At 39.5% G+C, this 23,760-nt stretch overlaps 1 protein-coding gene across 1 annotated transcript in view; it reads right to left on the reverse strand.

Annotated features, from left to right (window-relative positions):
• Window positions 1-3,525: 3,525 nt before the first annotated feature.
• The window catches only part of MED15 (mediator complex subunit 15), a 29,790-nt gene continuing 9,555 nt past the window's right edge, over window positions 3,526-23,760 (reverse strand). The window contains exons 5-18 of the mRNA XM_010575316.1: window positions 23,459-23,674; window positions 22,615-22,877; window positions 21,424-21,810; window positions 20,169-20,258; window positions 15,084-15,203; window positions 8,941-9,083; window positions 8,493-8,620; window positions 7,463-7,597; window positions 6,998-7,061; window positions 6,764-6,830; window positions 6,136-6,296; window positions 5,764-5,930; window positions 4,769-4,867; window positions 3,526-4,609 (exon numbers count right to left, since the gene is read on the reverse strand). Of these exons, the coding sequence (XP_010573618.1) occupies window positions 4,473-4,609; window positions 4,769-4,867; window positions 5,764-5,930; window positions 6,136-6,296; window positions 6,764-6,830; window positions 6,998-7,061; window positions 7,463-7,597; window positions 8,493-8,620; window positions 8,941-9,083; window positions 15,084-15,203; window positions 20,169-20,258; window positions 21,424-21,810; window positions 22,615-22,877; window positions 23,459-23,674 (2,177 nt within the window). The 3' untranslated portion in view covers window positions 3,526-4,472. The remainder of the gene's footprint in view (window positions 4,610-4,768; window positions 4,868-5,763; window positions 5,931-6,135; window positions 6,297-6,763; window positions 6,831-6,997; window positions 7,062-7,462; window positions 7,598-8,492; window positions 8,621-8,940; window positions 9,084-15,083; window positions 15,204-20,168; window positions 20,259-21,423; window positions 21,811-22,614; window positions 22,878-23,458; window positions 23,675-23,760) is intronic.

Here is a 23,760-nt window from a genome sequence, read left to right on the forward strand (position 1 = left end):
ATGGTCTGGGTATCCTGTCATTCACACTTCCCAGCAAGCAGCAGTATTACTGCCATTTCAGGTTTCAAGGATTTTTATATCTTAATTTTAGGTATATTATATACCTATGCACCCACAGAGCAAGTTTTAAACACAAACCATTCTTCTGTGTTTTAAAACTGCTCCTCGTATTTTTTTATTAGCCCTAAACCAATGAAGAGTAGACACTTGTCTTCAGATGAAGATTAACATACATAGTTATCACTTGTCCTGTTAGATCTAATTTTTAAGGCTACTGCAGTTAGAAAACAATGCATTGAGGAATACAAGTCTAAAAGATTGATCAGGTTCAAGTTGGAGGTCAGTCCCCTCAACTGGAAAGCATTTCCCAGAGAATCAGAAGGTTTTTTATTTTAGTACATTCTTTAGTATGACAGACCCCATATCCAAGTGCTAATTGATATGACAATCTGCAAGGTAGGCGACTGCTGCCTAAACAAACACAACAGTAAATAACAGAGAACAAAAGAAAGCGGCCAAGAACAGTTAGTTAGGGCCCTTCAGTCTTATAACCACTCTCCTCCAGCCAGAAATGATTTGCTTGTCTTACACAACAAGTTTTAGCAATAGATCTGCAGTTCTCTTAAAGATGTGATTAGAGTAAGGAATGTGTTCTACCATTTCTTTAAGTGGGTTGTTCCAAAGATTGAATCACTCTGTGAAGACACTGGCTATTTAGAGTTTGACTGACTCTCAAATATTTATATAGAAGACTCAAGTGACAGGAACTGCACTGCTTCCTATAGCCCCTCTCAAATATTTGGTGCTTTAAGGTGCCATCCATATGAGATGATATTCTCAAAAAAACTCACAGATCTCATATAGGTGAGAAACAGAGAGAGGAGATATGGTAGTACAAGTCTCTAGAAGGTAGCACTTATCAGGATAGAATCAAAGAATTCTTTTAATTTAGTCCACTGATACGCAAATCAGTTATATTAGCTCATATTGTTAGTATTAGCCATACTGGGTCTCTAGTACATTTCATGCCTTTTAAGGTCAAATTTGGCCCCTAAAAACGATCTACAAGTGAAAATCGCTTTTCCTTTGCGCAGAATGAACCAGGTCAGAGCAGTTTTAACATTACTCCAGTAGGAGTCAACAGTTTTGGAAGACTGAGAAAAACATACTTTCCTAAATTTAAACATCACCATATCCTGTAAGATAACTATAGTACATTAATATTAAGGCATATATGTTTTCAGTAGTGTACTGGGAAAAGGATGAGTCCAGAAACCAAAGGCACGGTGCCTCAAAACAGGAAGATGTATTCATTAGCACAATAATTCCCCAAAGGGGTGCCTGCAAGAACATTTTCCCTACATTCTGCCCTTAAGCATCCAGTCTCAAGAGCCTAGCAAGAGCGAGCAGCCCCGGGGAGCCAAAAGGCAGGACGTGTTGCGCTAGGCTCGGCAGCTCCTGATGCACCTGCTGCCTGGCTGTGCTAGACAATGTCAGGGTAGGTCGTATAGCAAAGATACAAAGCTAGACTTCAACACAGAAAAGCTATGCCTCAGATAACAAACTTGAAAAAACAGAACAGCAGCCAATCACACAATATCCTTGTTCCATGAAGAACAACAGTAATTCATTCAAACTACCAAAACTTTGGTGAAAAAAGTTCTCACTGAAGTTTAAACTCTCATCAGCCAGACAGGACAGTCCATACAATCACTGAGGATTACTGCCCTACTGGTGAGCTAACCCAATACCTTTCCTAATTGAAAAAGAAATGGTTTCAGGTAATCACAGTAACATCGATTTGCTGCATTCCTCTCTGCAGTCCGATTGCCACACCAGTGCCTATTATAAAAAAGGCAGTTTTGCCACCACTCACACAAACATTAGTGAACAGCTTTGTTGAGAGACTGAAGAGAACTAAGGCTACGCAAAGCCATTTTCACTGAACTGCGCTTTAATTCAACACTCTTACTCTTCACTCTCATTTCCTTATTACTGCTTTGAACATTTACACTGAAGTTTTCGCGATATATTCTTCAGTTGCTATTGTCACCTCATTTCAAGTAAAAGCTGATTATGAATTAATTTTGTATGCCATTGGTTCAAGAAAGAAAAGGATCAGACTTGTGTATTTCTGATTTCATAACAGATTTGTGTGTTTCTGAAAGACATGGAAGCCCTGAATTCTTCACAATGGGCATTTTCTGAATACACTTTTAATGCCCCAACAGCTGGTAAAGTACCCAAACACCAACACTAACTTACTCCCGCTTTGGTGCAACCTTCCAAGGACTTGGGAATAAGCTTGTATTTTTTATTTTAGCAAGATCTATAAGCAGCTTATGACAGTTTGTCCATCAACAGAAAAGAAAGGCTATTAATTTGACATGGCGTGGGTACATGACCTACTTCCAGTTTTCATGATTTATTTCCCAAATGAGAATTTGCTGTATATCAGGATGCCGACCCCACCCTCTTGGTCTAACATCTCATTACATCTTGTTTAAGGGAAAACTGAAAGGTACTGCAGTGACAGCTGTGAAAACTGCACTAGGAAAGTTATTGTAAACCTGAGGGACATGCACGTTTTGCATCTATTTCCAGATGTGTTTTAACCAAATTGTTAAGAAAGAAACGCTATAAATGTCTCAGTGTTAGACTCTGGCAACATCTTTAAAAACCCCACCTGTTTTTATCCTCATTTCTTGGGTTATGACTTAATTATATATTACAAACTATATTGGTGCCGCTGGTTCTTTTGCCCTAAGGAAAGAGTCAGCCATGTAACAGTACCAGTTAAAAAACCAATGTCTTTCATTTGTAGACACCATTACTAATCTCTTGACCAGGTCTTCCAATTCACAAGGACAGTAAAGATAGTGTTGCATGGGATGAAGAGCCATTTATGACTACCTCCCCTAACTCAAAGCATATGAGCTTTCACTTACCATAGAACAAAGTAACCATCATCCAATGGACACAACAGAACTGGTTTCTAAGGATCAACATGGGAAAAGCAGTATAATGTTAGCATCCAACACAGGAATAATAATAAATTTATTACAATAGAAACAAACAGATAATGCATTAGTTCATGTACAAAATACTGATAGCATTCTGCTGCCTCAGTCAGTGCTTACTAAGTACCCACACTTAAAAACATCCTAAAACCGATGACACCACACAGATTTACGAAGGTCATAGCAATTTCTTGACACTACTGTAAGAGAGCCCAGCTACTCTTTAAGGTTTGCTGCACAATACAGGGAAATGGAGAAGGATATAATGGGAACATCTGAAATCTGAAATTCTTCTGCACCAGGAAATTGAGTGAGCAACTTATAATATAAGCATGGGGAAAATAAAACAATCACATTATGCATTAAATTAAAGAGTTACTCATGGCAAATGTTTTCATTAGAAGTACCCAACAATAAGGCAGCTGATGACTGACATGAGTGCCCATCATTGCTCAAGGCACAAAATATTAGTTGTCAGTTCTACTCCTGAGCTATGTTGTTATTCTTCCTTTTCTTTTTAAACAAACTGATGTAGCATAGAAGCATTGTGACTGAACTGCATCAACTCCCAAAGGAAGCCAGATGCCTCAGAGAGACCCTTAGTAAAAGAAGAAATGTAGCTACAAGCCTGCTGGATTGATTTGTGTTACTAGGGCTTTATACTGTTGGGCTTTTTCCCCCCGCCTTTTCGTACACATTTACTGATTTTATAGAGGAAGTCGGTGTGCACATTAATATATCTTCTTTCTCATCACCTCACCCTTCTGGAGAAACATGTGGTCCATGCTAACCAAAACCTGTTTATACAAAGTAGTGTTTAAAACAAGCTATAAATTACTTCTTTGCTCTATTTCCCCACACCCACACCCACCCCCAAGCATAATTATCCAGATTTATCTCACATATTTGAGGGATACCTTAAAAAGCTGCAATTTATCCTGTCTCTGGGCAAAGCTAATAGGCAAAAAGATTCCTGCAACCACTGAGAAGTTTGCAAGCACATTCTAGTTGCAGCTAATTTATTTGTGGGGCATTATCAGGTCACAAAACATACAATGTGAAAGGAATACTGGCACTGAGCAAACTTTGAAGCAAATTAGGACATTTTCTCCCTACTCCCTCTTATACCAGACTCCCTGACGGAAGTCCACAAATAATTTCTTCTCTAAGAAGACAATAAAAACTCATCCTAATACAGTCTCAAGAACCATATATACACATTTTGTATATTTGAAAATGCTGGCAAAAATCCACAGAGGCGGAAGATAAAAAGCATGAAAGCTAAGTCTAACATCAGGTTCTCTAATGAACCTGACACCTAGAAACAAAACAACATAAGGCTTCTTTCTTCTGAAGTACCCTCCCCAAAATGCCTGTGATTTTCCAGTGGCATGTGGAAGAGGCCAGCTGTCAAGATCTTCTTTCTTGCTTCACAATTTAGAAAGTGAGATGTTATGCAGCAGAGAGGCAGGCCTGACGAATACTTTGTGCCCAGGTGTTTAAGAGTGCCGTGACTGAATGCTTGTCTGGAAGTTGCAATAGTTTTGAAGTCATGTACCGATACACCGACTGCAAAAAGGGATTGGCTGCTGGAAGAAAAAGATAACAGATAAATGGAGTTATAATAAAAATAAAATAAATAAAATTTTAAAAGTAATAATTTTGAGAAGTGTAATATTAGGTGTTCACATTTCCCCACTACTACCACATACACATGCCCAACAAATGTCACACTAGCATCCTCATACCATACTGTCTAGGATTTTTTATCCACAGAGGGCTCTGATCTGGATAGTCCGCTGGAACGCTGAGCTGTAGTGGTGGGACATTTGGAAGATTCTTGTCATCTAGAATGCAAACACACTTCCCATCAGAACAAAGCACTCCTTGCTGGACAGAGGGATTTTCTGTGCCCATTTCAGCTTGGTTTCTAGCCTCTGAACCCCAAGGAGGAACCAGGCTGTACATCTCTGTTTGCCTTCCAGTAAAATCTCATTGCTCATTTTAGCAACGCTCCTGAATTCTTTGACGATAAGCCTGGCAAACATAGCTCCATCTCTTACACATTTCTGCACCTTGCCAATCTCACCATTTCATCAGCTAAACTTCACTAAGTAAGACAGCTCATTTTTGAAAATTAAGTGCCTTATGTACTAATATTCAGGACAAAAGCAGTTCAGATTTCTCAAACGAAGGGTAGGAGGAAAGAACCTACTTTCCCCATTGGTGTACAAGAGCAAAACAAGTTAATAGACTACAACATTTTATGATCATTCAGCTGAGATGAAAAAAAAGATGCAATCCGAATTTCTTTCTTGAACATTGTCAGTTGAACCACATTATCAGTGATCACTACTACAGATTAAAATAAACCCTCCCAAAAATTAACTCAACATTTCTCTAGCTCTGTCCTAGCTGTTGGAGGCAGAACAATTCTCACTTGTCAGTGTAGGTCAAATCAGGAATCAAGATTGTTGCTAGCAACAAGTAATCTTCTAGACACTAAATGAGATTACCAATTGCAAATTCAGTGCAAAGAAAGGATCAGTGTGAATGACATCTCCAGGTATACCCTGAAGCAGGCTGTATAGAACGTCTATGCTATGAATCTGGTTAAGTACAGACTTTGTGCAGAAGTCACAGGTTGGCAAGATTCAAAACTGCTAGCAAAAAACTCTTCAAATTTCTACAATCAAGCTCAGCACTTCTTTCTGATTTCAGCCTTTAGTTTCTTCTTGCTTACCTAGCTTGCATATGAGATGAACTGTGCCATTATTACTGCAATGGGAAGGGTCCAGGTTCACCAGGAATTTAGGATTTAATCTTGCAACTTCCCCTTGTAAGACATTTGGTATGGTCTGTCTTTCATCCTCCTCATATTTCCTTTTTCGAGGGGAAGCAACTGGGGCCCTATGTAAAATACAGCCCACAAAAGGACTAGGTTAAAATCTTATGCCAACGCTGCATTTGTCAAATATTTTACAGGAGTAAAAAGGAAAGATAGAACTCACACCCGTCCATAAACCCATCTTTTTCTTTTAATAGTTTCTACAAATAATTATTTTTTCCTTAAATAATGAACATTTAAGACAAACAGCAGGTCAATGATACATACGTGATTGGTGGTCCATGAATTGCAGTCATAGCTGGCATAAATGTGCGGTAAAGGGAATGGTTGAAGACAGGTGAACGAATGTTGGCCAAAACAGCATCCAAAAGCGGCTGACACAAGTACTGCTGTTTGGTGGGGGGCACTGGGGGAGGCGGTGGAGTAGGCTAAAACACAAGAGAAGCCCCTTTTCTTTGAATCATCACCAAAAAAGAAATCTCTAGTATTGATTCTGCAAAATTTTATAGCAGTAAACTTCCAATCCACAAAATGCAAAGGATTCTCAAAACTGCATACAGTAACATTAAGAAAGAAAAAAAAAAAACCAAAGGAAAAAAAGCTGTCTGCAGCTTTCATTTAGAAGTCTGTTCTGAAATCAGCTGCAAAAGATCACAGAAAGAATTACTGAAGTCTTTGCACAAAGCACAAGAATTTGAAAGTTCAGTTAAAAGATATACAGGTGACTTACATGAAGTAAATGCTTGCCCATTTTTTTCCTTTTTTCTTATTTTGTCCAACCTTACTCGAAGTCTTAACAGTATGAGCAACAGGAAATCCAAAAAATTATCTTGCCAAATCATAAGACTTTTTGGAATTAACCGTTTATCTCTTGCTAGCGCAAAGAATTACGTACCACAGCCATATCATTTTTCAGCTTCTCCAGAGCAATTTCGCATTTCTGCAGTGTCTTCAGAGGGCACCTGCAGAAAAGGAGAAATTTCATCACCACAAAACAGTCACCTTGGCTGAAGCGCTTCTGCTATCTGAGCCCCACAGACAGCCTCAGTGCCAATATGGCTGGATGCTGAACAACAGATTCTGGAAGAGCTGGGGAATCTGATGTCCAGCCAAAAGGAAAAAGAGTTACCGTTTTGAAGGGTCAGTCAGGATATCTAAGAGACTCTTCATTTTACTCAGGTCCTTCTTCCTATCTGAAATAGTATCAAAGACACAAACACTGACTACAAGAATAGCTTCCATACTTGCAGACAGAAATACAGTATACTGTTAAAAGTGAAAACATGAGCCAACACTGAAGAAAGTAGTGAGGATCAAAGATCTTTCATCTAATCATAAGTATATCCATTGCATAAGCACTGTGTGTCTCAAAAACATCAGAAGTAAAGGAAAACTGATGGGAATTTAAGGATGAGGATTTTACCCACTCTTCACAGTAAAATCTTTACAGGTATTGGCAAGAAAGAGCAACTAACTTTCACTGTCATTTTTAATCCCTGGAATAGAAACCATCACAAAAGGCAAGGTATTGCTTCTTTCATCAGAAGAGATAGCTGAGAGAGAGAAATGCATGACTAAATATAGGGAACCTCACCTTCATTTTTATCTATTTTATTGATCATCCTCCGGAGGGGCTCAATGTATTTTGATAGCTGTTTGAGTTTCTCCAGATACTGTTGCTCCTCTGACTGGCTAGAACTGGCTGGACTCATGACAGAATTTGGATTTCCTGGCAAGAAGTAAAAGACTGCACATCACAGGGATGATAAAAGGTACTGCAGAAGAGCATTCTCACATTTCAGAATCTACATCTGAAATGTGGCACTCCAAAGTGTAGCTCACGTCAAATATCCAAATCCACAATTGGATGCCCTCCACAGTTTAATGCTTATCCAACCCTCTAGTCTTTGTGTAGAAATAACATGTTCTGTGGACAGAACAGCAATTCCCATTTGATACATTTTTTTCTGAAAAGGTCCAAAGTTTCATATACCCATTTTCTAGGTCCTCATTTTGCCTTCACTCTGTGCATTAAACACTAAATCAACACACTGAATTTGCTGCAGTCTTCCTTAAGTCACTGCTTTCCAAACTGCAGAGCACACAACACTGGTATGAAAAGGAGCCACTATGTTACTTCCATTCACAGTGTCACAAACTGCTTATTACATCTGGGAGACAGAAGAGCGCAAATGTCATAGTACACCTAGGAAGGTGTTTTGGAGCAAAGCAGCCTGCCACCTGTGATTAAGTGGTTACCTCCTTTACAATTGCATGCTGTTGCTAAGGGTTCCTTCCTGCATAGAACCAAGGAATCATTATGCCTCTATAAACTTGCTCTATTAAATTAAGTATCATTCTTTTTTCAAAAGACTGGGGAAGTTAGAAAACCCTATTACATAGTTCAGTGACAAGAAAAGAGGTTTCACTTGATTTTGATTTGATATTCATGTTGTTGTGTTATGTGGTGCATGTGACATGTTCACTACTTGCAATGCCGGCTGCTTTGTAGAGCTCTTTAAAGTTTACAACGTGCCAAACAGTAACAGGTTTCCTGGGAACTATCACAGTTACCAAAACATACCCCAACTCATGGTCTGCAGTATAGTTCTCAGATCATTTACCTGGAGTATTTAAAGGACCTGGGGATGGGACACTAAAGTTCTGAGGTGTTCGTGCCGCTGCTGGGCTCTGGGATGGTTGTGGCGATGGACTGGGGAGAAAGCTGCTGGGTGATGGAGCTGGGCCAGAGCTGAAAAATAAGCATAAAATCAAACTTGCCAGAATCTGACAAGGAATCATGATCAGCCTATGAGCAGATATGCTTTTAGTAAGCATTGTTATAGCACTGCAGCTCTGCCAGTAGACTCGGTGAGGATTTCCTACACAGCTTCTTTATTTAAAATGGGTGTTTTCAGAGTGTATTTGGCACAATCCCACCTGTGCTCTCACTGAAGTTGATACTAAAATTCATTCACTTCAGTGGAAACAGAGTAAGACATATTGAATGCTTCTGAAAACCTCACCTTTACGGCACTGACAAAGGTCCTCAAAAGTTGCAGTCTAGCTCACCTGACATTTGAATTTGGCTGAGAAGTTGGCTGGCCTGGCTGAGGAGATGGCTGCGGCTGTGGTGGTGGAGGCATTGACTGAGGTGTTTGAGCTTGTTGCACAGGAGATGGAGATGACATCATGGTAATATTGTTCTGGCTGACCTGAAATGTGGAAAAAGGTAAGATCAATAACAACAAAAGGGTGTAGAGGATGGGAACCTAACTAAAAGGCTTTACCTAGGGAAAGAAGCGTATCCTCAGGCCTACAAGAAATGAAAGTGTTAGTTTCCTGTTCTCCCCCACAATGACAGTCCCACCTGTACCACTCTTGAGGCTCTCAGGGCAGCACTTCATATCAACTTTACTAGAAATAACCATTAAAACTGCACATAATTTGAATAACTGTATAATAATTGTTTTTCATTTTGCAAACCATGATGTTGCAATTAAAATGTCAGAAGTGCCATCTGAAAAACCTGTACTTTATTAGAACTACAGTAAAGAAGAGCAGGAAGAAAAGACAGTTCTAACTTGAGAATTAACAGCCATAAAAAACCTTCCTTATTTTGACATTTTAATTACAGCCTTCAAAGGTCTGTCAGACTTGACTGTAGCCTCCCAACTGGTTTTCTTTAGGAAGAAGGAAGAAAAAAAAAATTAAGTAAGCCAAACCACCAACATCTTGTTTAAATATTCAGCTTTGAGTATCTGGGTGGAGATAGAAACACTCCAAACTGCATGGCTGGGTGGAAAAAAAAAAATGAAGTAGCTTTCTGACCTTTGGAGAATGATGAGGTGTGCCTGAAGGACAAAAAGATGAACAGCATTTCCAGAACAGCACCAAACTCTAGGTAACAACTAAGTTTATTCTGTACACTCTAAAGTGCCAGAGCCAGATGATGCTCAAATCAGAGCAACTTCTCACCCTTCTTCCAAGGGACATTCTTCCCCTTGATCACTTAAAACAACAAAAAAAACCAACCCTGTATCATGGCCAGGAGCATGGTATAGTAATGCAGATATCAGTGATCATTTTTGTTTAAGGCACATGAAGAGTTCTTACGACCTGAGGCTATAAATAAGCACCTATAAAGATAAACTGAATTAGCCCACAGAGGCCATATATTGTATGTAACTCAGTAACCCATGTGTCCATTCTGCAAGTCACTGATTAGCACCTTTATGAATTAACAATTCTGTTTCCCTCAGTCTAAACCATTTTTAAGCAAAGGTCCCAGTAAATCCACAAGTCCCAGACACTTCATGGGCACCGCAATTTGGCATTGTCCTTCAGTCGCTCGTTAAATACCCATCTAAATCATCCAACTGTTTCCAGAGGACATGATATTTAAACATTAAAAAGTAAGTATTGCCTGGTCTACTTTTACATGGACACACTGAATATGACAGGAAATGCTTTACTTGGAATATCACATTACAGCTATGCAAGAGGTCACACTCCACTAAAAAAAAAAAAAAAAAAAACTCAATCCCTAGCTAGATGCAAATGTAAAACTACTAAACTTGAAGATACCAGTTTATCATCCATTAAAGCATAGTTTAAAATCAAATGCAGCCTGACATGCTATGATTTTTATTTTTTTTTAATCTTCAATAACCCCATTATCTTTGTAGGAGAGTTTGTGAAGGTAATGTCTAGAACAAGTGAGGCTGAAATGATGTTTTAAATCAGCTTCCTTTTCTCCATAATCAACAAATACTGAGACTGTGCTTACTGTTTTTCACAGGAGGTGGATTCTTTAACAGTGTGTCTCCTCAACAGTTGGAAAAGCATTTCTAAGATTGAAAAGCATGGTCTGCCTCCCACAGATACCAAACATCTCACCACTGTTTGGAAGGAAGCTAGGATGAACACTGCAAAAAGCACTTCCTGATTTTTTTACAATTCTATTTAACATTCTATTAAACAGCAATTGATTCAGAACTTACCCATACGGATGCTGCACCCATTTTTCATCAAGTCAAACTAAGACCACTTTTGAGTGGTTCATCACTTCCTGAAAATCAGGCCCCTTTTAAGTGTCTCAAGTTGGTTACATAAAATTACTTCTGAAAACTTAAATCCTTGTGTTTTAGGAAGGAAGGAGAAAGATTTCATTAGGTTTTTTTGCCAGATTTAAGCTTTTGTATCTACTTCAACACCAAGGTCCCTTCACATTAATTTACAAATGTTGCAGAAAAGCAAAGAAAAGAACATGCAGCATCTACTGTGCATATAAGCATAGAATGAATTAGATTTTTTTTTGCATTACCCCTTCTCATTTAAGCACATGCATAGGCAAACAGCTTCCCTTCTTGCAATAAATTTGCTCTCAGCCAGCTTAGTTTCAGAATACCAAAGGCTAATGTCTAATATTAAGCAAAATTGCAATATTTTCAAAAACATGCACTCAGAAGTATGCAATTCTGAACTTACTCCCTTACTTTTCTTTGAAAGCAGTTAATTTGCTAATAATAATTTCAGATGTTTTTCTATAGAACAGATCTAAAGATGCTTTCAGCTTTAGATTTCTACATTGTTTGCAGGATATCGATTAAGATTATAAAGATTAATGAAATTTCAACTTCTAGGGCATGCTCTTTCCAACCGACTCCCACTAAAAAGAAGGCTTAAAAAACCAAAACCACCAATAAACCCAAAAGACAAAAAAAACTTCCCTCTGGAGCTTTAACTCCATTAAACTAATTTAGCTCCTCATTTAACTCCAGAGTTAAGCCATGGGGTTACTGACCATTTGTATTTCCTATGTATGTTGAAGATGAAAGGTATACAACTATGTCTTTTTTTCACTGCAGGATGAGAGTTTCTGCATCTACAAGCATATTCATGGACAGCTATTACAGCCCACTGAATGTGAATTTACTCTGCGACTCTACAGTGACCTGATTATGACACCAAGCCCTAAAAGTCTTGCCCAAACAATATTTAGGCTTACATGACAAAAGTTTGCACTTAATGTCTACTAAATCAAAGCTATTCTTAGTGTTTAGAACACACCATGCTGAAAGGTAAATTTAGCTATGAGGCCTACCTCCAGTTTGCTGAGTCTCAGGCAAGGATCAGCACTCAGTAGATAAGGCTAACGAGAGTTTTTCAGAAGCTCCCAGTAGCAAGAGTGTACAATATGCAGAAGCTAACAGCAAGGAAAAGGAGACTGCAACAAGGAAGTGGTGGGTAATAATGAGGAACAGTATGAACACTTTTAGTCTAAAGGAAAACTCTAGAAAGCATTTACACTACTGTACTTACAGTTTCATTGTTAAGTCAGTAAGCACAGCCTTGCCTACTCTGTTGCGAACTGGGTTTAAAGTTCACCATTATGCTGCTTTACGTGACAAAATGGAAACCCTGCAGAGCTTCAGATAAGTTCAGATACAGGTTTCCATATTCCCAGTCAGGCCAGTATCCCTTGCTTTATTTTAATATTAACTCAGTTTTACCTTTTTTCCTATATTTTCAGTTTGCTGAAGATTTCTGTGCCAACAATAAATTGGAAGTTCATACTATTGCAGACTGCAATAAATTTGTAAACAGAACTTGAAGCTTTTGACACTAGAGATACAGGAGAATGATTGGGATTAGCACATTAGTTATCTAATTGCTAAAGCAAAAGCTAAGTATTAGGTTAGTTTAATCTTTTAAAATTTCAAGATCAGCAGGTTTCTTGAGCCAACTGAAATACAGTTTATGAAAATTCTCTTAGCTGTTCAAAAAGTGCCACTAATATCGATTGTAGTTCGTGTTTGGTAACTATTCAGGCACAAACAAACTTTAGCTAAAAGGAAAAAAAAAAAAGTCAGTTCTAATTCTCTGGCAACTCAAAAGACCAGGAGACTGTGGAATACAATGCCATATCAGTAAATATATTCTTTTGATTGAGAAGAGCATAATAGCAAAAAAGTCCCAACCAAACCAAAAACTTAATGCAGAATCAACTGAGCCTTGTAATAAAAAAATGACAGACTGACATTTTTGTCATATGGGGTAAAAATAGACAGACACACAGTATTGATACCACATCTGGTCTTTTTGTTGAAAAAGATTCTTCAGTGCAATACCAAGATCCTCTTCTAAAGAGAAAGATGCTCTGAGCTACCTATCACCAAGTCTAAATGACTTTTGATACTGTAGTCAAGGAGATGACAGACTCTTAAATGAGTAATTAATAACCAGATACATGCTACACCCCTTAACTCCTATTGTGAACAGCTGCAAGGGCTCTGATGACAGGGAAGTTATATCCAACAGACAATATTATTTAAGCACTTCACAAAATTAAGAGGCATAAATGACAACTTTTCTAATTTCTAATCTACCTAGAACGTGAATAAAATGTTTTGGCAGACAACACTAGAGGTTCATGCTGATCCAGGGCTGTCAAGTAAACGACATGTCAGACTGCCTTTAAAAACATGCTTCCCACCACCATTAAACCATGACTCAGTCACTCATCCTACCACCTGCTTAGGAGCCATTTTCAGTCCAATCACTGTTCACAAAGAAATGTCCTTTCTTCTTCTGCCTTCTCTAGTTGTTCAGTCTTCTATATCATTTTCACAATCCTTGGCATGCTACTGAGAGCACTCCTTGATGACCAATTCACTTGGTGTCAGAAATCAAAGCTCCTCAATAACCACAGACATGACAGCACTAAAAGATCAGCCTATGGCACTGAATGCTTAAACTAGAGGTCTTCTGTTATGACTCAGATATTAAATATAAGCCAATCTAACACTTAAATATCTATCGGAAGGCCTCATCGCCAAATCAGACATTGTGAATATTTCATATGGGAGATGATTTTGTCAGTATATATAAACTGCTACAGATAATAAAGCTTGAAGTAAATTCTCCTTTGACTCAACAGCTATGCCTGGGTTTTATTTCAGTTAACATATAAAAAATGACCTGGACTGAAATGACCATCCATCTAAAATCAGAAACGACAGAGGTGTTTGCCTCAGTCTGCAGAATTTTTCTGGTCACTGTATCTACCATCTTAGCAAATTCCTGAGAAGAAAAGGCTGTGCCTACTAGACTTGATACAGCAGCACTAGGAAGCAGAGTTTCAGACATTCCACAGCCCCATGACAAGCTTGCAAAGGAAACAAAAATGCAAAGAGTGAAGAAACGTTCATTAAACCTATAAACAAAACACAGCGGTATTAAGAACTAAAACCGCACCTGGTATTAAATTTGAAAATTAGCATCTAGAAGAACAAGGCATGATGTTCGTGAATAACAGATAGAAAAATGCAGTTGAACACTATTCCACCATCATAATATGATACGTATTTAAACCAACACCAATCACGTAGGGATCAGCAAACTTCTGCAGAGCAGAGAGCAGTTTTGTGACTTACTGGTAAGAATTCAGTTCTACTTCATTCTAGTTCTCCCCATTCCTGCTCCCCCAAAACGACACATTTTACTTGCAAAACATGACTGTGAGGTATTTAGCAGATCCGGACCTGCACTAGGCAGATGCAGTACTCTGACCTCATGCATCTTCCAGCAACAGCTGGATAGGTGCTGCCAGCCTGCCTACACAGGTTCTTCTCTGATGCAGGCACAAGTGGAATCCTTCTGGCAGTTCCTCCTACACAACCGTGAAAGAAAAGAACAGCTCCGTTTTTCTTGGTCCCTGATACCATGCCAAGAAGCTACTCAAACTGAAATGAGCCAAGTTTTCTACTGATGAAAGAACCACCTGTACAGAGCATGAACACATGATAAGTAAGGTCCCTGACACAATTCAGCCAGTACACTGCAGTACTGACTTGCAACACCCTCAAATATGCACACTCATGGAGCATGGACAAAGGCTAAACAGAAACCACAAAGTTCTAATTTGAGACTTAAATCAATTATGAACATGGAAACATTTTAAATGTTAAAATAAAGATCTATGCCACTCTAAAAATGCTTTATTTGACATTCCAAGCTCTCAGAAAACCTATTACTTAAAATGAAAAAGGATCCATAAAAAACCTAAACAGCCCAATACCCTGAATAACACCAGCAAGTAAGTTGTTTGATGAAAAAGTGAACCTCCCCTTGCTTGAAAGCAAGTACTATACAATCACGTATTGAATGCTTTGCACAATTCCTGACACAATGTGCTTTGACTCAGTAAATACCTGTGGCATTTGCTGTCCGCCCAAAGGAATGGAGCTTGGCGGCGTAGCAGACACAGCGGTGGTAGGCGGGAACCGTGGTCTTATTTGCATCCCACCTCGGGCCATAGGTGCGGTGATCATCTTTGAGGACAGAGGGACAACAGACAAAAGTAATCGCAAAACAAGAAATGCAGTGCACTGGCAGGATGAGAAGCACATGCAACCTCCAGGAATTAGGGGGAGGGGGAGCATGAAGGGAAGGTTAGTGAGCTTTTCTCTAAAGTTTAACCTAACATGCTAGCTTATAAATCAAACTTTTTATACCCTTTCTATCCATTTTCAGAAAGCATCTAATGAATTCTAGGTATCTTGAGAGAGCTGATTCAGATTGGTGGGTCAAGGGTGGATTATGCTATCACTTGCATGAAGGGCTTTTCCTAAATTTTGCCTGACATCTTGAATTTCTAGAATTCTTGGAAATAAGTACTCTAAGATTGTTGTCAAGAATGCTCCATGTAAGAAGCTATATAATGCCATAGGTTTCTGATGTGCTTTCCCCCACTGTGGACTCAAAGGATTTAGCTCTTCATTATAAAAGAATCTGGCAGACAGTTCAACAGCAATCGTCAGTAGGAATGCTCCACAGTGAGCAAAATTTCAGATCAACCTAACCTATGACAGTATAACAATGCCAAAGACAACAAAAAGGACTTCTGGGTTTGAAAAAGCTATTTCCTTCCTTTTATAACTCACTGAATAAGTCAAATATATCCTTGTAATTTCCATCATTTTGACAAATACCCATTCCTCTATTACTAAGCTGTGCTAAAATATTGTTATGAGTCCATAATCTGCCTTAAGCTTAATTCATGCACTATTTGATCCTCCAGGTGTATAGAGTGAGCATACCCTAAAGTATAATCATTTAGAACAAATGATGAAGGTTAGCATTTGAATGGATTTCTATTCTAAGATAGTATTAGGATTATGCTACCCTGCAGTGTCTAGAAGTACCTTTCTGAACCATCAGCCTGCATGAGCCACATAGATTTAATCATATATATCTTTACAGCCCCCTGTTACTTAAAATTTGACGTTACATCACATATGCTGTGAATTTACAACAAATACAGCATATTTTTGAGGTAGTATTTGGGTAATGGGCAGATTCAATTGTCAGTAAAAGCTTCTGTTTGGTACTTCAAGATGTACAGTGGAGTTCTCTGGGCTATTTTTATTTCCAGCATACATATTACCAAGGAACCTACACAGGCCCTAACTAACCTACAAGTTAATGAAATCTCCTTTCAGTAATCAGTTTGGGGCATTCTTGCTTAGTGTTCTATGTAAATGGACTGAAGCAGCCAGCAACATGTCTCTAGAGAGTCAGAGAATGCATGTGCTTACAATTGTTAAAAATAAATAAAATTAAATACAACATAGCAAGACTGAAAAGGAAAGCAATAACTGGTAAAGAAAATAGTGTCAAATTCAGCACAGCTGTTAGTTCACAACATCAGAGCAATGCAGTCCCTTTCCATCCAGGCAAAGAGGGATGGTCAGAGACAGGATTTCAAAAGGGAAACAAATGAGAGCACTTCAGACATCACACACACATGCACATGTACACACACAGCATGCAACAGCCACCACAAGCAAACACAACAACCCAGCACTGCCACAAAGCACAGGTGGATGCTACAAAGTGCAGTGAAGAGCTACAGTATCAACATGAGAGCTGGTGAAGCAACACAACCCTAACAAAACAAAACAAACAAACAAAAAAACCCAAACAACAACAAAAAAAAAAAAAAAGAAAAAGGGAAATTGCTAGGAAAAAAAAAAATGAACATATCCTTCCAGGCACAATCACCCCATCTTAGACCCTCGTGAATGCACATGGATCTCTGGAGCGTGTGAAATCCCAGCTATGTTATGGTGACCCACATGTCCCATCTCGGTCCTGTTTCTCATGCCACACCACCAAAGTGCGAAGATTTAGATTACATCCTCTGAGGTCAAGGAAATTAGAAGCATATTCACAGTTCAAGTGCCCGGCAAACCACTGAACACCAGCACGACAAACTTAGATTCATAGGCTTTCACAGCTGTTTATGGTATTGTAGTTGGTCAAACATGTATGCACAGGCACACTATATTTGGGTTTGATTTTTTATATTTTTTGGTCTTTTGAAATGTGTGCTTTGGAACAGAAGTGTATATATAAAATGACACCAATTCCATTCTCTTAAAAAAAGTAATCTATTTTTCCCATTCTCCAGTCAATTTACATTTATGAAACCTGCGGCCCTCTGACAAAGGGGGTTCCAAAGATTGCACCTGTTTTATGCAAAGCAATATATGCATGCAGGAGTTGTTCTTGTCAGTCTAAAAACAGAAGACAACCAGAAGTGTTCAAGTACTTTTGAAAAAGATTTAAACTGAAGGCAAATCCTCCTCCACAAGTGAAATTGATTTATCTCAGTTTACAGAATCTAGAATTTTACCCCATAAAAAGAGAGCAAGCAGAGGAAGAGTCTCCCTCCACTGTAAGATACAAACCAGGTAATTTGATAAAAATGAAGTGGAACATAACAATTAGAATCCTGAACCTGTAATTTTCCTTCATCTAAAATCCAAAGATTCAGAGTTTCATAAATATGCAGCTTCTGGTGAGCGTATATAAGTTCTGTGCCACTGTCACTCCACTAAAGGCAGCTCTGACTTTCAAAGAGCAACAGCCAATCTGCATTCTGAGCACCTGAAGGAGTTGCACCAGAACAGTGATTTAAACTTTATTAATACTTAACTCCAACTGACTACAGATTTTTCTCTTGGTGCTGCAAGCACTTGTGTAGTGCTCTGTGGTCACTAGGACACTACTTTATTTATTTGCTTCACCTGCGAGTTACATGCTTACAAGTACTAGACACCCAAGCAGGGTAACATTGACCTGCATGGAATCTACAACTTCAGAGAACAACTTCAGAACTCACATGGATCCATGTTTAAACCTGGGACTGCTTTTACTTTTATGTAGGAAGGATGGACAGAAACTTTACTGAAAAGGAAAAATGCAACTATATCAACCAAAATTTGCAGTTTGAAAGCCCCTAGAGACCAAGTTTAAATGTAACAAGCAAAGATTAGGATAGGGTTTGTTTATAACAAAAGCTTCCCTGAACCAAATTAAGAAATCAAGGCAGATTTATTAAAAACGCTGGTGCTAGTGAAAAATGTATTAAATACAAAGCAAAATCTACTCTTAGAAGAAACTTCTTATAAATTAAAGAAAATGCATATACACTCTCAATACCAAAGCTGCATTGTAATATTGTACATAGCCACAATCTTAAAACTAAATATTATATACAGAAAATATCTACACAAGTACAAGAAACCCATTTAATTATTGGACTTCACAGTGTTAAGTGAATTTTAGTAGACTCTTATTGCAATGGCATGAACATAAATGGAGTAAAGCCTGTATGTGGAATTTTCTAAACTCCAGCCATCATAGATAATGAGCAATCCCTGAGTTTACTACATATGTCTGAATAAAGCTGCAACACAAAACCTGCTGTCAACCATCTTAGCGGCCGAAACTTTTCAAATGCACTGTGCTGTTAAGCCACTGGCATATGAATTCAATAAATGGGGCAAGAATTAAGTTGATTCTATATAAGCACAATCCATCTCCTTAGAAGTTGAAAAGAGCACCATTAAGTTAGTAAAAAGAAAAAAAAAGTCAAGAGTCTCCTTCCAGTCAGCCTAAGTCCCTGCAGCTCCCACCTGGAAATTATTTAGGAAACAAACAGAAGTTTTAATTCACATTTCAACTGTAGAAAGAGAATTCTGCATTGCTGCCGGTACTGTACAACTGTACTTACCACTGCTCAGCTTTTACATCCTGTGTTATGTTGACACAAGCAAAACGACCAATACAGAAACAGAACTTAGTCACCAACAAGGATGTGGGCCACACGAGAGTTATGATGGTACAACACACTATTCCTGATACAAGTCTGCGAGATGTATGTTGAAGAACCAATTGTTAGCAGAGTCCATGTAAAAAGCTTCCAAATGTCTTACTGAATCTATAATATTACTTGTGCACTGACGGGAAAATGGTGCATGCAGACATGGAATACCTGGTTATATGAAAAGAACTCTGCCATTAATCCTAGTCAACCTCATTTCACCTGTCTGCCTCAGCCTCTTCATCTACAAAGTGGTGATAATTGTACTTACCCATGTCTGTAAAATGCCTCAATATGAAACACTACAGAGGTAAGCCACAAAAGACTATTTCATATTCTTGTGGAAAATGGGATGAGAGGTTCAGCTCAAGCCATTCCCAATTTTTTTCCCCATGCCTCCTTCATACCAAACACACATCAAGGAACAATCACTGGGGCTACAAGTGTGTTGCAGGATAAGAAAACTGTGTTAGACAATAAGCTTTCACCCAGCACTTTTTTTTCTTTTTTTTTTTTTTATATGCAATCTGCACTTGTGACACATGCCATTTTTTCTTCACAATTCACATCCAGAACAAAAGCAATCTATATCTACTGCCAATTTCACTCAGAAAAAGAATGAAAGATGAAAGGAATGAAAGGGGAGTGCAGAGATATTTCATTGTCTATACTATTTTTTTATGGTCGATACATGGAGATGGAGGGTAAATCATATGTGAGTAAAGACAGCAGGCAAAGGTTCACAGTACAGAAACCAGTTTACAGAACAAAGAAGTCACCTAAGAAAGTTTAACGAAAGAAGAGATGATACAGTCCAGGTACCAACAGTCAGACTTGTAGCATGACCACAGTAGGCCCGTCTTATTGATGTGCATTCCTGTGTCAGTACAGGCAACAATCTTACCTACTCGGGACAGAGAGCATGCACAGAGAGGTTGTCAATGAAATCCTGCCTCTGACTCCAGGCAAAGGAGAAACAGCATAAAAGCCCATATCACCTTTATAAAGGGGATGACCGATGTCAGACCCCTCATCAGAAAGCCACCAGAAACCCATCTCCATGCTCATCTCTAGCATGCACTTGCTACAGGCCTATAACTAGTGATACTGGCTCCTGGGCCCTTACCTGCCCTGAAGCTCCCATCTGAGCAGCTTGGGCCTGAGCTGCTTGCACTGCTGCTGCTGCCTGCTGCTGCTGGACCAGCTGAGCTCTTACCTTGAGTATGAAAAGAAAGAACGAAGTAAACATACATATCTGATTAGGGTATGACACTTCTGTTTCAACTGTATTGACTCTACTCATAAAAAAGGGTGTGGAGACAAGATCAGCTTCACAAACATACTCTAGAGTTTTTGAGCCTTCTATATGAAAACAAGTTCCCATGTTTCTAACATTTAGAACAGTCTTCCCATAGACTGTGCACCCAAGATTCAAAGACTTCTTGTACCTTCTTCCCTGTACTATCAGGTCTTCCTATGACAATAATAGATACTTCAACCTTCCGGCAAACATAGTTAACCACATAGGTGTTGATTTCCCTCAAGCACACTGTATTAAGCACCTACCAATGACCAGCATTTCAAATGTTTATATATTCATTATGACTGTCAGTGTGATGTATATGACATCTAACTACTCCTAGCTTAGCTGGTAGGAGCACAAAGTGGATGTATCAACTCATCCATGGCGAGTCAATATTTTCTCGTGTGGTTGATACTCCACTTCTCCCCAGCAAGGCCCAAAGAAAGGCAAGTCTTGGGATTACATCTGAGCTTTTGCTCAACAGCACGTACGGAGCCCAGAAGAAACTGACCAATGCAACAGTTCAAAAAGCTGCACCATTAAGAGGATGACCCAGCAAGAGGTTCAACTGAGTAAAACTATTGTCTTGTCCACATTCTCTTCAAGGCAGGAACTACTGCTATCTTAAACTTTGACCAAAATGTCTAAACATGGCAGCAGAAGCAAAGCCAGCATGTTAGAGAGCCAACACTGGCTCCAGTCACATGCGCAAAGCACTTCAAAGCACTTGCTCGTGTTCTAGAACAGTTAACATCATGGAGGTGATTTTTCTTTAACCAGAGTTTGTTTCTTTTTTTTACTTGTCCATTCAAGAGTAAGACAAGAAATTATTTTTAAATATTAGCTGCATAAATCGTTTTCACAGATTTCCAGAAGTCCTACTCTTAAGACACAAACTTGTTCTCTACTGGCAGGCCCAGACATAAACCTTTAAACCCTCCATACTCATAACATGCTAACTACAGATCTCTTCACAAGCTATATTTTTTCCTACTTCATTATTAGCAAAAGTAGAAGATTTTTTTATTTCTCTAGAGGATCACAATGAACCAACAATCAGCTGGTCACTAGCCCTTACCTGCATTGCTTTTAATTGCTGTGGTGTAAGAGTAACGGGCATAACCTGACTAGGAATTTGTCCTGAGATTGCCTGTGGCTGAGATACCATGGGCTGGGGTTGAGGCTGCGATTGTGGTGGAAGCTGAGACTGTTGTGCCTGAGCAACCTGTTGTTGTTGCTGCTGTTGTTGCTGCTGCTGCTGCTGTTGTTGCTGCTGCATCTGTTGCATCTGCTGTTGCATTACTTGTTGAGGTGGCTGCTGCTGTATCTGTTGTTGTGGTATTTGTTGCTGTTGTTGCTGCTGCTGCTGTTGTTGCTGCTGTTGTGCCTGCATAGCCTGTGCTGCCTGCAGCTGCTGCATTTGGGCAATTCGCTGTAGTTGTTGCTGCTGCTGTTGCTGCTGCATCTGAAAAGCAGGAAAAGCCAGGCTGCTAAAGCTTCCAGCAATGCAATAGCAGCCTTATTTTTATAGCATAAACCAAGAGCAAGCAGAATCATAATACATCGGGCTGAGGTTTTAAGTCCAAAGGGAAAGCCCAACCCTCTTAACCACTCACTCTTGGTGTATCGGAATTCTACATAGTGCACATCCCATGGTTTCAATATTACAAGTTTGTCTCGCTACTAAAACAGTTTTCAAATGCAAAGATGAAGTCCATCAGCTCCTCCTGTACAAATGAGCTCAGAAGCACTTCTTTAAACCAACCAGCCTGCATCAGCACCACTGTTTACCAGAAACCACACAAGAGCATGACAGCTGAAGTTGCCTCTTCTGCTTTGGTGCCTAAGGCTGATACATATATATGATGTGCTCAGCACACATTTTTTAAAGTGGCAATGTGTAATTCACACAATGACAAAACAGCCACTATTTCTAGAGTAACACAAGGGCTTTTAGTTCTTTCCCACATCCCTGTTCTTGTTAGAATGAAAAACTATCCTGATGTTTATAAAGAGAAAGAGACATAGGTTTTAATTCTCTGTTGCTATGACAGAAGAAAGCAACCAAACAACTGTTAAGCCTTTCCTCTGGGATGTGACATATTTTTGCCAGTTAACTTGCCAGTCTAAACGGAAGTCCTACCCTAGAGTGGAAATGCATTAATAACAGGCAGAGCTGATATTCAGTACTTCCAGGCAAGCCAAGCCTCACTTGACAAGTAACTGAACATCGATCACCTCAATTGCCATTGTAATTGTTTGTCATCACCTGCTGTTGGTTTTGCTGCTGCTGCATCTGCAGTTTCAGCATGTGCTGTTGCTGCTGCTGGACGGCTTGCAACTGCTGTTGTTGCTGCTGCTGTTGCTGGGCTGCTGCAGCTGCTGCCGCCTGCTGCTGCTGGACCTGAAACTGTTGTTGCATGGCTGACTGCTGGGCCTGGAATTGCTGCTGCTGCAAAGCCACCTGCTGCTGCTGGAATTGCTGCTGCTGCTGCTGTTGCTGCTGCGCTATCTGCTGAAGCTGAAGTTGGGCTAAAAAGAAGGTAGACTGTACTCAAAACGTGAGACCCAACCAGTGCGAGAGACAGTTACCCAGTATAATTCATAATAATTGAAGATAATCCCTAAAGTACATTAATGTTCTTCATGAGCAGCATATACTTCTGCTTCCTCAAATGGATGAGGCACATTAACAGCAGAATTAATGACACTTCCTACTACCAACCTCTAATTCTCACTGCCTATATTGAGTCAGCAGCCTCGATAAAGAATGTAAAAACGTGCAGGAGGAAATATGCACAGAGGTCACCAGCAGGAAGCACCGGACCTATGGAAAACATAGGTGTGCTGTACGAAAACAAAGTTCTGAAGTTGACATCTTGTAGGACAAAAGAAGCATTTGCTCCTACAACAGCTAGACTGTTCCTCACTATACTAAGGAAGACATTTATCCCATCAGGTAGCAGTATTTGAAATCAATTCTTCCTGCAGTTCACTTGGCTGCTTTAGCCAGAAGTATGAAATCTCTTCAGCACCCTTTCCTTGTGGAAAAGAGTTACGTACTAAAAGGCCGATCTAACAATTTTAGTGGTTGAGGCAAACTGAACACTTACTCTGCTGAGTAGCTGTAGAGACACCAGGCATACCGTGAGGGGCCATTCCCGAGGTTCCAGGAGGCTGCTGCTGCCCTGGGAGACTCATCTGTTGCCCCATTGGGCCAAGGCCACTCATCCCACTCATCGGTGCTCCTTGAGCTCGGGAAGCCATGCCCATTCCAGGCGCCCCTGCTGGGGGACCTCCAGTTAGATTCTGCAGGGCATTCATTGGATCTACAAAGAAAATAGTTACCAATATGCAGCAGCCATGCAATTGCCTCCCCAAAATCCTCTGTTCTCCACCATCCACCCTCTGATCT

This window comes from Haliaeetus leucocephalus, unplaced genomic scaffold (assembly GCF_000737465.1).
Source record: "Haliaeetus leucocephalus isolate CR32 unplaced genomic scaffold, Haliaeetus_leucocephalus-4.0 Scaffold13, whole genome shotgun sequence".
NCBI lineage: Eukaryota > Metazoa > Chordata > Aves > Accipitriformes > Accipitridae > Haliaeetus > Haliaeetus leucocephalus.